This window comes from Charadrius vociferus, unplaced genomic scaffold, assembly GCF_000708025.1.
Source record: "Charadrius vociferus isolate BGI_N301 unplaced genomic scaffold, ASM70802v2 scaffold59, whole genome shotgun sequence".
Lineage (NCBI taxonomy): Eukaryota > Metazoa > Chordata > Aves > Charadriiformes > Charadriidae > Charadrius > Charadrius vociferus.
This window is the reverse complement of record NW_009661371.1, coordinates 1,161,055-1,175,226: the sequence shown is the minus strand read 5'-3', so window position 1 is coordinate 1,175,226 and position 14,172 is coordinate 1,161,055. Positions and strand designations below refer to the sequence as shown.

Here is a 14,172-nt window from a genome sequence, read left to right as displayed (position 1 = left end):
GCCTCATGGAGGTTGTCATGGAGCCTGATATGTGCTGTGGGGAAGAAGCAGCTGCAGCAGTCAGAGAGCTTCAGCTCATTCTTCAAACACTTGGGAGCAGCCAGGCAGTCATGGCAGGTACAGAAGGGGGAAGGGCTGTTCCCTTGTTAACTGTAATTCTCTGTGTTTGCAGGGGTTTTGCAGCTTCTGGTTATTTTGCTCTGTGGTTGCTTATAACACATAGCCTTTTCTAGCTGTTGTTTTTATGTTCCTCGGAGCCTGTCCTAATGTCTGCCATGCTTAAGGTGTCCTTATGGGCCTGCCTCCCTCTGCAGAGATTTGCAGTGCTAGATTTTATATTGCCTCACACAATAATTTTACAGGATAAACCTAGGCAGGAAGGAGTGTCCCCAGGGTTCTTGTGGTGTTTCTCCCTGTCTGTCCTTATCTTGCTTGCCACAGTGCTGCAGCACAGAAGGTCTGCAGTAAGGATTAGTTGCAGAATATGGAAGTTACGGGACAAAGTAGTGGGAGCATGGACCACCTTGTAAGTTGTGTCAGGTCTCAGCTAGTCAGAAAATGCGTGTAGGCAGTAAACTTGTGCTGATGTCATGGGAGAGGTGGAGTAAACAACAGTGCATAGCAGACATGGGTGCTGAGTTTAATTTAAGAACCGACGAGACTGCAGCTTTACCCTACTTGATCATTTCACAGACTCACTCTGTCTCTCCCTCCCCTCCGGCATTATGTTCAGTAGGTCTCAATTTCTCTTCCCACTAAGGAGATCACTGCTGGTCTGGGGAGGTGAGCCAGAAAATTGTGTTGGTTTGTGCTGTGCAGCAGGCTTGCAGATACCAGTCTCGGGTGGTAGAGGCCAGGGACTCTAGGCATTCGCTGGGATTGGTCTCTGTGCATTTCCCTGATCTTTGGGCTGCTCCCCCACCTCCAGGATCTCTCTAGCCAGGATCACTACTATCTTTGTGAGACCACTTCCTCTTTTGGGAACCACTGCTTTTGGCACCAGCTCTTCTTTCTGGAACCCTAAGACTCCAATTTTCCCAATAGGTGATGTGCAGCACAGCGTGTGATCAGCCTCCTAACTGGTGATTCTGTCTCATGTCTCTCTGTTAATTGGAAGATTCAGGTCATGCTATTTTTGCTCAGTCCTAATGTAATCAAAATTTACAACCAGCCCATGGTTACAGCTAGCAAATAGCAGGCTTCTGCTTCAGAGTTTAAAAGTACAGTTTTGGGCATTCATCTTCTCCACCCATACACCCAATTATAAGCTACCTATTAGCGTTCACAATGTAAGCTATATTTTTGCCTGTGACAGTTGGCCTTGCTGTTCCGGCAACAAATTCAGTCCATAGTATAAGCGGATGCGTCTCTTAGAGAACTGAGTCAGAGTGGTCCATGTATCACGCAATAAATGGGATTCTCACTAGTGATGCAAATCTAACTTAATGTAGGGGGAAATGATAACTGCTAGACATTATATATGTCTCTGAATCTTTTCTCACACCAGTGTTACACATGTCAAATAGGACACAATTTTTAATATAAAGCAGCCAGTTTGCATGCTTCTTCAAAGGCCTTCATAGACATACATATCAAAGGCCTTCATAGACATACATATATACCATCATTTATCACTACCAAATTTGGCCCTAAGATAGCCATTGGAATTGCATTATGATATCTTTTATCGCAGTGAGATTTCTGACTTGAGAGGAGAATGCCAGTGTTGGGAATGTTTTTCCTCTAGTAAAGTTGGCTTTAAAAATATTTGCATATTTTTTTCAAAGTGGTGATTTTAGAAGCTTTCTACTGTGGTTTTGCTGCATTTCCTTTCTTTCAAATAAGGGTTTTACATTCTCATATTTTATCTTCTTTCTACTTGTGTGTTCAATGAAGACAAGCGCTTGGTTTTATCAGGTGTTATTTCATTAACAAGAAACAGTTGAAAAGATGATTTCATTGCAAAGCGAAAGGAAAAGAAGCTGGGCTTAAAGTGGGCATAAAGGAAAAAAGCTTTTTTTTTTAAGAACTTTGGGGCCTGGCTCTCTATTCATTTATGCCTGATTAACTTCATTGTCTTTTCACATTGACACCTACCTCCAAATAGAAGCAGGTCATGTCTCAAAATGAAGCAGGGGCAGGACAAGACTATTCCTCTTTTGGAACAAGTACTCATTTCACCCCAGAGAGGGACCACATGCAAAACACTTCTCTTGAAAGAAATGTTGGGTTATTCCAGCACCTTTGTCCTTCATTTGCATGTCTGGCAAGACTCTATGAAGACAGAGGAAATTAGTGTGCTATCATCCAGCCTACTTTTACAAAGTGTACCAAGGCCTCTCTAGTCAATTTACATCTATTGACCGGAATGGATTCTGAAGCTGTAGACGTCTTCACAGGTTTAACTTCGAGCTATTTTTCGCTCTCTTTCATAGTGCTACTCTATCTAAACAGTAAGTGTTTGTTTCTTTTTATCTGTTTTTGAAATTGTAAAAAAACAACCAGACAAAACAAAGAGGAAGGCTACAGATGTTCACTGTGCAATATGGGAAAAATGATGTTTCTTTTTAGTACAACCTCTCGTGTTTGTTTATTCCCACCAGTTGAATAACTGTGGCAAGCCTTTTCTTCTCAGAAGGGGATGTCTTTAGAGGGACAGAACTTGGAAAGATACAATTACGAGTTACTTGTGGTTGAGTCATTAAAGATCTCTAAGGACATTATTCCATTTTGGACTAAAAGTGCAGGATGCTTTTATATATAACTTTGTATTCAGTTTCAGTTTTTGGCAGCCATGGAAATTTGGGGCGGGGGGGGAGACTGCAGTTTCTTGAAGGAGAGGAAGAAAATTACAAAAAAATCCATGACTCCTCACATTTTGTCCTTGAGCTGTAAATTTCCAAGAACACCTTAGTAAATCTGTTCAACATAACTGTAAGTTCTTATGTTCTATGCTAGCGTAGTATATATCCATCAAATTGTAATTCCAAAATGTACTTTTATGCTGTTTTTAGAGGAATGGAAGCTCAGAATCCACCACTTTAAATTGCTTGTCTAATTCTGCCCTTTATTTAAGAGCTGTGAATCAGAAGCTTTTTTCACTATATGGCTTAGAGGATCTGTGCTGCACTGCATGATGCAGTTTTCTCTGAGAGGAATTATGAGCAGAAGTTTTTTTAAAAAAAATAGTATTCTCAGAAAATTTTGAATGAGTGGAGGCAGAGTCTCAAGATAGAATCACAAACAGAACACTATGATGAGGTGATTGTTACTCCTTTCTGAACATATGAAAGTCTGCTATTAATGCTCTGCACATAACATGCAGTTTATTAGTGCATGACAAGGTTTTTACTCTAGTTTACAGGGCAGACTATTCTGTTGATGAAGTTTCCTTTCACAGAGGGTCAGCTGAGAGTGGATGCCAACGTTTCCGTGCATCACCCCGGAGAGCCTTATGGAGTGAGGACTGAAGTGAAGAATATCAATAGCATACGATTCCTGGCAAAAGCAGTAGGTAAACGATGGTTACTTCATTACAAGAGCATTGTAGATATTTTATGTGGTCAGACACAAAATAGGTCAGGCTCCTGAGCGCAGTAATTGGCCTTAAATGCCCTGACTAGCTTCATCTGGGTGTCCCATCCATGCATCTTGCCCATGGGTCCAAGAAGTTCCATTTAAGCTCGGGCTGGGGCCTCCAGACCGCCTGAGGTACATCACAGGTGTGCCAGTTTTCAGTCCTGTCTCCTGATAGACCTTAAAACTGTTCTGTAGTCTTGTTCTCAGTCCTACCTCTGGTCTTACCTCCTGCTGCTTCTGACTGAACTCCCTGGATGGACCCTAGACCCAACTCATCCCCTCACCTTGACTGTCAGTGGAGCCTGTTAATAGCAGGTACCTCTGCCCATGCTGTTCAGACCAGTGGGACTGCACCAGAGAGTGAGGGCTCTGCCGGTGCTGTGGTCACCCTCTGCTCCTGGCATGTCCCCCCTTGTGGAGCAGCCCCGCTCTTGCTGCTCCCTGACAGAATAAATCGTAGTATGGGGTACTGTGGGGATGGCAGCCGTGTCAGTCGGCAGTTTTCGCGCAGGGGTAACCCTCTGCCTGCAAGAAGAACAAAGCAGATGATTCAATGCTTAGCATGTTTAGTACTGAAATATGTTAGCAGTAGCTGTGTCCTCCGATGTAGATGGTTGCTTTCCACTGAGTACGGTAGATGGTAAGAAGTTCGGATGCAGCTTGGGTTTGAGCAAGAAAGGATGATTGTTACATCTCCAAAAGAAAACTCAACTGGATAATAGGACGGTCACTAGGAATGTATGGCTTGGCTGCAGTGCCTGCGAGAAAATGTTTTCTATTTAAGGGGAATGAAAGAAGATGAGGAAAATAGGCGAAGAAAGAAACAGTGCTGGAGAAAGAGACAGTGACTGATAAGTCTGCCTGTAACTACTGCTGTTTATTTCATTAAGGTTAAAACAACAAACTATTCCATTATTGCATAGCAGTGAAAAATGAAATAGTGGAGTGTACAAAAGCTAATAGTGCAGTATAACAACCTTATTATTTTTCTTTTGTTTCTGTCAGACTATGAAATACAGAGGCAAATTGAAGAGCTTGAAAATGGAGGAACAATCCTGAATGAAACAAGAGCCTTTGATGCCAAGCTTGGGTGAGTTTTTATTTTGTAGGAACATGAGGAATAGCAGCTTTAGAGTGCCAGGCATACCTAGTGACATGGTCAGGAGAGGTAATGTAGTATTGCTCAACTTCTGCCTTCTAAAGCTAATGTTCACAAGCATAGTCTCCTCACAGGCAGTAATATATTCTTTAAGTCGAGGCTTTTTCATAACAGATTGTGTGCTATATTGAGCAGTGTCCGTGTGAAAATGACTGCCCTCTTACATACATGCGTTCTCTGAAGCGGCCTTAAGGCATTTTCCTGATCTTCATGAGGCAAAGTTCTTTTTTGGTTTGTGTTTTTGCTATAAAACTAATTCTGTGGTGTACTACTTACCACATCTTACTTGTTTTGTTTTTATTTTAGGTGCACTGTACCAATGAGAGACAAAGAAGGAAAACAGGATTATCGGTATTTATTTTTTTTTAAATAAAGTTAACATTCCAAGCACTGAAAATTTATTTCATTTCTTAAGTATAGTCAGTGTAATAAGCATGTAAAGTTAGCCAGCGTAGTGAGTATGTATGGGAAGCTTGCCTTCCAGGGGAAGGGGAGGAGACCTGTCAAGATTGGTGCTAGTCTGAGCAGTTCAGAGCTAGAACTGTGTTTCATCTCTGCTAAAACCCATAGATCTTTCCCAAAAACTAAGCTGGAGTACCTTAGCTCAGTGTGGATGAGTTGAAGTTTTACTTTGTGGCCAGTATGAATGTATTCTTAAGAATTCCAGACATAAAATGTAATAATATTGTGAGTTAAGCATTGCTTCAGCTTTAAGAAAATACTGAGGGAAATGATTTTCAGATAGCAGGCCCTGCCTCTCCATGCTTGAATTCTGTGATCATAGATCACAATCACTGTTTGAAAATCCTAACTACTATTGAAAGGTGGCAGTGTTCATGGGCAGGCTTCTACCATAACATCTTTGTAGACCTAATGAAGATGTTACCTTGCTAATTACTTCTTGCCTTCCACCAGTGTGAGATGACAGCCACCCAAGAAGGGTTTGGCCAAAGGGCCAGGGAACAAGGCACGGGTCTTGTTGGGAAGCAGTGCTGCTGGGAACAAGTGCTGAGACAACGCTGCAAAGCAGTAGCAGCACAGCTGCTTAGTGCCCTAACATGGGAGGTAGCCACAGTGGTGTCTAGATGGGATGGGGAAGACTGCTGATTGCTCTGGGTACCCCTTCTACTGCTCTGTGCGTGCCTGCCTCCTCCCCTGGTTAGGGCCACATCAGTGCTGATTCTCCCAGTAGTTCTCTAGCTTTGCATCCCAGGGACAGTTTTCCTGTTACTCCCAGAGTTCACTTCCCAGCTGGAGAATTACAGTTCTGCGGAACTTTCAGAGCCTCTTAGCTTTGCCATATTTCTGTTAGATCTACGTATATTCTACCACTGATCTTACTAGAGCAGAGCAAGGATTTTGAAAACATCGATTCTTTTTTTTTTTATATTTCATTAAGGTTAAAACCACAAACTAAACCAACAAAAAACAAAACAATTTTGAAAACATTAAAAAACTTCAAAGTTAAATCTATTCTTTCAATTATTATTTGTAGAAATGCAGCAGAAAAGGCAGTGATCATTTTGTGAATTCCTTATTATGGGAAGGGGTGGCATGAGGCTTATTTAACAAGACTAATTGGAACAAAGGCAAAAGAAAATTCATGAAAACCTAGGCAGAACTGGTGAGTTTGAGATATTTCAAATAAAGACCAGAAAGATTGTTACTATTACTAAGATTATGATCACTATTAAACTGTAGTTTTTGGACTTTTTGTAACTTACAGCTGCACATTATACATTAAACTTAAAATCTATGTTTAGGCAGATTTGGAATAGAAATTATCGTGTTAAATGTACAGCGTGCCCAATGTCCTTTATTCTGGTATTTTTTTGAACCCCTCATTTGATCATGTAAGAGTGAAGCTTCTGCTTCAATTGCAGTTACTCGAGTGGTTTGAATTGGCCTTCTCTTTAAGGGATCCTTTTGTTCTGTGATGGCACCCTGCTGAGCACAGTAACTTTGCTTTTAGCGCAGCGTGAGATTTCACCAAGATTTTTGAAGTTCGTCTGGAAAAGGTTACAACTTACCTGGATCGCTCCTGGCAGTTGGCTGTCAATTTGGGTTTTTCCCTGCCAGTCCACTCCTGGTTTTGTCCAGATCCACAATTCATTCTTGATGCCCAAAGGAGTGGGTTGTTTCCATATCTATTCTGGGTTTTATTGCGTTTTTTAATTATTATTATTTTGGGTGCAGAAATGTTAATTACCCCTTTCCTGTCATCAGCTCTTTGACAATCGGTGGCAAATACTCAAAGAAAGAGAACAGAGGCTTTGCAGCAGTTTAGGGGCAGATCTCTTACTACTTAACAGTGATATACCAAGTCATGAATTTTTAATACTTTGTTTAGCTGAAATAGTAATACAACTTCCTGGTAAGTGTAAACTTGGGATAGAAATTGTATTCCTTGTTGTTTAGCTTCTGACTGAAAATAATTATAAAGGAGTTTTTCTTCCTTTTTACTAGGTTTATGCCAGAGCCAAACCTTCCTCCTTTGATTCTGTATGATGCAAAATCTTTGCCAGCTAATATGAACCATCAGCAAGTGGTAAATATTGATTGGATTCATGAGAGACTTCCTGACCTCCCCAGTGTGAAGAGAGCAAAGCTTGTTGAACGGTATGGGATTCTTCCTGAACACAGCTTCGCGCTATTGGTAGGTCTATTGATCAAGTGCTAAAATAAGCCTAGAAACTTCAAAGTTGCACGTTTTTTGAAAGATTTACAAATGTCACATTAACCAACTGTCAGTTCTCATGGATATTTTTTAGTTGGAAATAAGTCCAATGCCTACTTTGTACCTTGGAGCCATATACATAGAATGATGGGGAAAAGAAACCATACACAGTGCGCCTAGAAGTGTTTCTCATATAAGGTGCAATCAAATAACTATTATTTAATATTGATCTTGTCTGTCTACACATGGATGCACCCGTGACTGACTGCAACAAAGGTACAACTTCCTGCTGACAAATCCTTGTCTGCAAGTGCCTGATCTTCTTGTCTGTGGGTCTGGTACAAGGCTGGGCACGTTGTCAGTATTTAACAAATTATAGGCACGTTTTCCTGACTGCAGAAGCAAAACTCAAAGTTTAAATCTTTCAGCTTCACATGCCAATTGATCTGGCTCCCACATTAATCAGAAAAAACCCAACAACAACCAAACAAACCCAAACAGACTTATTTTTAGGTGAATACACAAAATGGCTGTGCAACATCAACTTTGACCTCACAATACAATTTACCAGGGATTGGTTCAGAAGAGGGGATGAGAAAGAAATGGATGTGGCAAATACAAATATAAATTAGGAAGTGACAGAAAAATCTCATAACTTCCAAAATTGTTCTAAAAGATTTTGAGCTTCTTAAATACAAACGGCATCATCTCTGTTTGCTAATGAGAACTCGGGGAGGGGTGGGGCGGGGGGGTTAGTACACCCACACAAGATGAGACATTTCACATAGCCAGCTAAGCTAGGACAGTGTCCTGCTTTGGTTACCTCTGTGATTAGTGGAGACAGAAGGAAAAGGACTTCTTTAGAGTAAGATTCAGAGCAGAACCATAAGTACTTTAAATTGCCCTCTGGAGGAGTTCCTTTCCTTTGACTAAAAATGGAGGGAGAGCAGAGCACCTAACTTAACTACCTAATATTCCTCCTTTGTGTCTGTAATTTAATACACTTGTATAAGAAGCTGGTTCTAGAGGGAAAAAAATGGTTCATTCTTTTGAAGAAAGCTGTTAAGAAAACTGCTTTTGTGCTGGTGTGCCATTTTAGTGAGTTGCAGGTCTTTTGCTGTTTGGTGGGAAGGTGAGTCATAAGCCTCATCAAAGTCATGAGGCTGCAGTGATAGCATCGAGAGGTGTCAGTAATTCTTAACCTTTCGATTTCATTGTATAAGCTGCAAAATGTTGTTTTGCAGTCAGTATTCCTGTCCATGCATGCATTTTTTTTCACATCAACGTATTTCTCAGGTATTAAACTAAACAGAGCTCAGACGGGTAGATAGGTCCTGAACCACCTTTTCTGACATTTTTTTTTCCTCCTTCTCCCCTTCTGTGGTGGGTTGACCCTGGCCAGCTGCTAAGCACCACAGCTGGTTGCTCATTTTTCCCCCCAGTGTGACAGGGAAGAGAATTTGAAGAGCAAAAGCAAGAAAACTTGTAGTTTGAGATAAAGACACTTTAATAAGTGAAGGAAAGAGGGAGGGAAAAACCCAAAAGCAATGCAAACGCAATCACTTACCACCTTCCACAAGTAGACTCATGCCCAACCAGTCTCCGACCAATGGCAAAGACTGTCTCCCCCCAAATCCTCTTCCCTCAGTTTTCCCTGTTGAGCAGGGCGTTATATGGCATGGACTGTCCCCTTGGTCGGTTTGGGTTAGCTCTTCAGGTTGTGTCCCTGCCCGACTTTGTGCCCACCCTCAGCCTACTCGGTGTGGGGGCCCAGTGGGGAAAAAGAGAAAGTACTGCTCAGCAGTAGCCAAAACACCGGTGTCTTGTCAGCACTGCTTTAGTCACAAATCCAGAACACAGCACCCTCTTAAGAAAATGAACTCCATCCCAGCCAGACCCAGTACACCCACTCCTTTCACTTGGCATCAACCCACTTCTTGCGCGTTGCAGTTTTGCTGGTATTGATGGCTTCTGCTGTGTGGTTCTGTCATCTCTGTCAACTACCTCTATATATTTGTCTCATCAACTGCCCGTTCTTTCCAGCTGTTCTCTGAAATCCACTATTGCCTTTGCTTTTTCCCTCTTAGCTTTTTTCCTTTTCACAACATATAAGATAATTAATGAGCTCCAAGCTGAAATTTGGGATTCAGCTTGTAATAAGATAATGCATCCATTTGAATGCATGAAGTGAATGCATTCTTCATTGCGGGTCGTCTTTTATTGCGCATTAGAATGTCAGCATGTATACTCTCCATAAAAGTTGCTTGCCTGTTCACTGGGAGACTAGTTAACCTTAATTCATCTGAAAACGGTATGTCCGTTGCTGTGTTAAGCTTACATCAGGAGTTGCAGAAGATTGCTGAGAGGGCCAGATGCACAAATCTAATGAGCATTCTTTCAGGTTAGAGCGCCCAGGAGTGCTCATTAAATAAATGGCAGTGGTAGAAGGATGACTCTAAAATGCAAAATCTCCATTCTGTGCAAACTTGTTAGAGAAAACATTATGCACCAAAGTTATAATAAAACAATACCATACTTCAGCCTGCAAGTTAGTTCCCGAGCTTGTTTCATGAGCTTTATGCTCATGTACAGTAGCTGCCTGGACGTACTGCAGGATTGAGAATCTGAGACTCCTGCTTTGCCTAGTGACAAGATGTACTGAAATAGAAGGAGAGCATTACCTATTAATATCTTTATATCTGAAATTCCTTAAGTGTAAACTGCTACGTTTTTGACAGTTTTGTGTAAATTGCAAAAATAAATGAAGTCTGATTGTCTTCATGCAGAACTGTTCTTACGTGTAGAGATACAATTCTTCAAGCCATGTAGACTCCACGGTATTTGGGCACTCAATTTCTGCATGCAATTTCTGCTTGGCTGTGTAGACTGGTAGGCTGGCAAATACTGCAGTGAAGAGGGATCTCTGACAGCTTCGCCAGTTATGATGTTAATATATTTTTGTCTTGCTTCCTATTGAGTCAAAAAAATAAGATGTATTGGCATAGACATTAATGCGATGTTTTGTTTTCAGAAAGCATGCTGAGGTCTGGGGAGGTCCAACCAAAAAGTACATCAGTTGTCACAGTACAGCATTAGGAAAAAAACCAGTCTGATCACTTCCTCTCTCATCTGAATTCCAAGTCTTCCTGTGCGTTTACTGTTGTTCTGCTTACTCAGATAAAAGTGGGTGTTCCACTTGGGCTTTGGCTTATTGCTTTGGTGGAACAATTACATTGGTGAATCCTTCAAACAGTCAAAAAAGTGGGATGCTGTAGAAGTTGAGTTTGACCATTTTGTTTATGACATGCCGTCCTCATACATGGTGGTGTGCAGGTGAATTTATGTTTAATTTTAGAACTTAAATCATTTTATAAGAAACTGTAGGAAAAAATTTGAACTTTGACAGCTGTGCTTGTCTGCTTTAACAGGCTAGATTTTATGGCTTTTATCCCTGACAATCTTGCACATTTTTGCAGCAGTTGTTACCTCACAGTTGGTTATTGTAGGAACTGTGGTGGTGAAAATGAGAATGAGAAAGCAGAAAATGACATTTGTGAACATTGATGTAGTTTTCTTCTTCAGTTCTTTGGGAAACGTTATTGGTCTTCAAAAGCACAAGTTTCCATTGCAGACGCAATGTCCCTGAATACTGTACCCATAGTATTTTGTAAAATAATGTATTGTTTTAAACTTGTTTAAAAAGCATCTGAAATCACTCCACCACTAGGGCTTTTGATATCTCGGTACTATTAAATGATTGTTTTAAACCATGTTTAAGAAAGAAATTTGCATCTGGTTGAAATACTGGTATTTCCTATTTCATGCCAATGAGACTCTAATGAATAAGTTACAGCATATTTGTGTGGAATGGGAGCCCCGAGTGGGCCTGGATCACAACTACGGTGCTGCAATTCCAGATTTCTGGTTTTCTTTCTATGAAGATTAAAATATGTTATTCAGAACTAAGTGAGAACAGTCAGTTAGCATTCCTGTAAACCAGTATGTTAGAGCGTGCAGTGGTTTTCAGCTCAGATCTATCTCAAGGGACAGGTCTGTGTACGTTGGGAGTTGGAATGAATGTGGCATGAAGAAAGTTGACAAAAATGCAGAACAAACTAAAGTCATGTTCAAGTAGCACAGTGTCTAGAAATTGAAGCTAATCAAGTTATGCCTGCATTTTTCTAATACGGCAAGAAAATAAGGACAATGTTTCATTTCTGTCAGTCATTTTCATGTTTTGACGTTCTGCCTCACTCATTTCAGTCTAGCATTTCTGGGTTTCCCTACTCCTTGGCTACAGAAAACGATAGTCACTTTCAAAAACCTAAAATGAAACGCAAAGGAATTTGGGGGAATATGTCTAGTTTTATGTGCACAAGTATTGAGTATGGGGTTCAGTACCTGGTAGCATACGGAAGTCTGAGTATTCCTGGGCTGTTGTGCTTTTGCTGCCTGGAAATCATCTGATTAAAATGTGAAGACAGAGTATGTTTGTCCTTCATTTTCAAAGGTCTGACAGCGGGGTCAGAGCTGTAGCTCCAGCCAGGCTGTTGGTATCCAGAAATCTGCATGTGCCCACTGCTAGAGGTACACTCTGTAGCCCACGCGTGATGAGTGGGTCGGACATGCGGCATCCGAGTTGTGTAGCCCGCATTCAGACGTGTGGCATCCGGAGGCTTTTTTTTGTGTGCATCATGTTGCAGCTAGACCTACTCTGCCTGCCGTGTTTGTAGAACTTTCTGCAGTGTGTGTAAAGAAACCAGCATTTATACGTGCTCGCTTTTTCCTACCTAAATTGGACAGGTGTTTTTGTGGAAGGGAACCCGCTGTTTAAATAATCAGTGTTTGTTTGTGCTGTTGAATCCTGAGGTGAATTAGAAAGAGAACAGTATTTAGTCATGCATCATTTTAGTAATTCCACTTAACGCACATGCAGTTTTTAATCAAGTTTACTGTACTTTGGTAATCACGTCATTCCTTTACTGTTTCTTTTAAAGCTGAATATGTTCCTCTAGTCTATTTAGCCTTAGATTTTACATAATTTGATTACAAAGCAACTGCTAGTTAAATTTGTCAGCACAGTGGAAAAGAAGGGAATTATATCTTATTAGATGGATAACTAGGGGGAGTTACAAGGTTTACTTTGGTTCACAAAACACCTCAGTGGCTTTCCTACACTGAGAACTTGGTTTCTTTGGTCACGGTCTCAAGGTAAATGGGACGGGTCCGATTTTTGTCACACCAGTTTTACAGCGCATCAACCATTAATCTAAGTAAGTTTTGTGCTGTTTCACAAACCAGGGAGCAGGAGTCTGCAGTCTTCTCAAAAGCCATATGTCATTACCAGTGAAAAATGTGCTATCTAGAGATGTTGGAAGTTTGTGTTGTGAAAGTTTTGAGGAGGAAAGTCTAAAATTCTTATCGCTGTGGTGGTAAATTGCCTTTAAAAACAAGGGCAAATGAGACTTTTTTGATGGGATGTGTTTGAGCGGAAAAGCGAGGCTTTGGTTTAGTGTGTACCTGCACTTTTTTTGCTCGGAACTGTTGGGAGATCTGGCCGCAGTCAGTATGTGTTTGGGAAACGCTTTTGCTGTGATGACAGTATACTTAGAATAGCTCCTTGCCTGTCTCCAAACTGTTACCTCTCAACTTCTGAGAGCTGGCTTGTCCTCCTGTGTGTTTATGCCATGCACTGCAGAAGTCCAGTGGCACGCTGGATTTGGATTCCTCCTTGAAAAGGCAGGAGCTGCCACTTAATATCTCTTCACCCTTCGGTAGACCTAATGAGTTCTGCATTACAGTCAAAGATCCAACAATGCCTTGATGACAAACAGCACAGCATTCAACAGACTGTGCAGTATCTGTTCTTCTAAAAACAATCTCAGATTTCACTTAGGCTATAAATTGAATCCCCTACTGTCATACCTTCTGAGCATTTAGGGTGCTGTGGAAAAGCTTATATAGCATCTCTGAAAAAGCTAGAAAAATAAACCCCTGCTTCTTACAGTATGACCTTTCCATAGCATTGAAGGGTGAACGCGAGCTAAACTTACTCCTTCAATCCAAAATAAATAGAAGTGATTGCAAGTTCAAGAGTGAAATATCTGTAGACAGTTTCAGGAAAAATCTCTCGGTAAAAGGTAGCACAACAGCCCGTTAGATGGTAGCATTATATTTTCCAGCATTATACGTATTTAAAACACATGAGAAGATGAGAAAGCTTCTCCCCAAATGCTAATTTTAGGGAGGAGTTAAGAGAAAAACTTGTTTATTGGAAGTTCCATTGAAGTGGACGGGCTGGCAGATAAGCTATATGTACCTGTTCTAGGTGTACCATAGTTTGTTTGCTGCTATGTTAATAAAATTAGTCCAAAGTCTTGTGACTTTAGAATGAATTCACAAAACCAAGTTGACTTTAGGATTGAGTATTTACACTCCAAATGTAATTGTATAATTAATCATGCTTGCACTCTGGTATCTTTTTGATGCGTTTAACTTTTCTTAAACAGAATGAAGATGGATTAACAGAGTTCTTTGAAAATGTGGTAAAACAGACGCAGATGAAACCAAAGAAAGTGATCGGCTGGATTCTCAATGTCTTGCTCAGTTATTTGAAACAACATTCCCTGACAGTAAAGGAAAGGTCAGGCTTCTTGATTACTACAGTGGTGAAACAAAAGCGATCGTTTTCTCATGTACCATGAATAGTATCGTGTCACTCCGTTGCTCGCGTCTGCTTTAGTTGTTATCTGTGAAG

General features: G+C 40.9%; 1 protein-coding gene across 1 annotated transcript in view; it reads left to right on the top strand.

Moving 5' to 3' along the window:
• Window positions 1-14,172, top strand: part of GATB (glutamyl-tRNA(Gln) amidotransferase, subunit B) — a 195,814-nt gene that overhangs the window by 172,942 nt on the left and 8,700 nt on the right. Inside the window, exons 7-12 of the mRNA XM_009893763.1 lie at window positions 1-117; window positions 3,401-3,514; window positions 4,585-4,669; window positions 5,045-5,089; window positions 7,205-7,394; window positions 13,925-14,058. The exon at window positions 1-117 is cut by the window's left edge and continues 5 nt beyond it. Coding sequence (XP_009892065.1) covers window positions 1-117; window positions 3,401-3,514; window positions 4,585-4,669; window positions 5,045-5,089; window positions 7,205-7,394; window positions 13,925-14,058 — 685 coding nt within the window. The remainder of the gene's footprint in view (window positions 118-3,400; window positions 3,515-4,584; window positions 4,670-5,044; window positions 5,090-7,204; window positions 7,395-13,924; window positions 14,059-14,172) is intronic.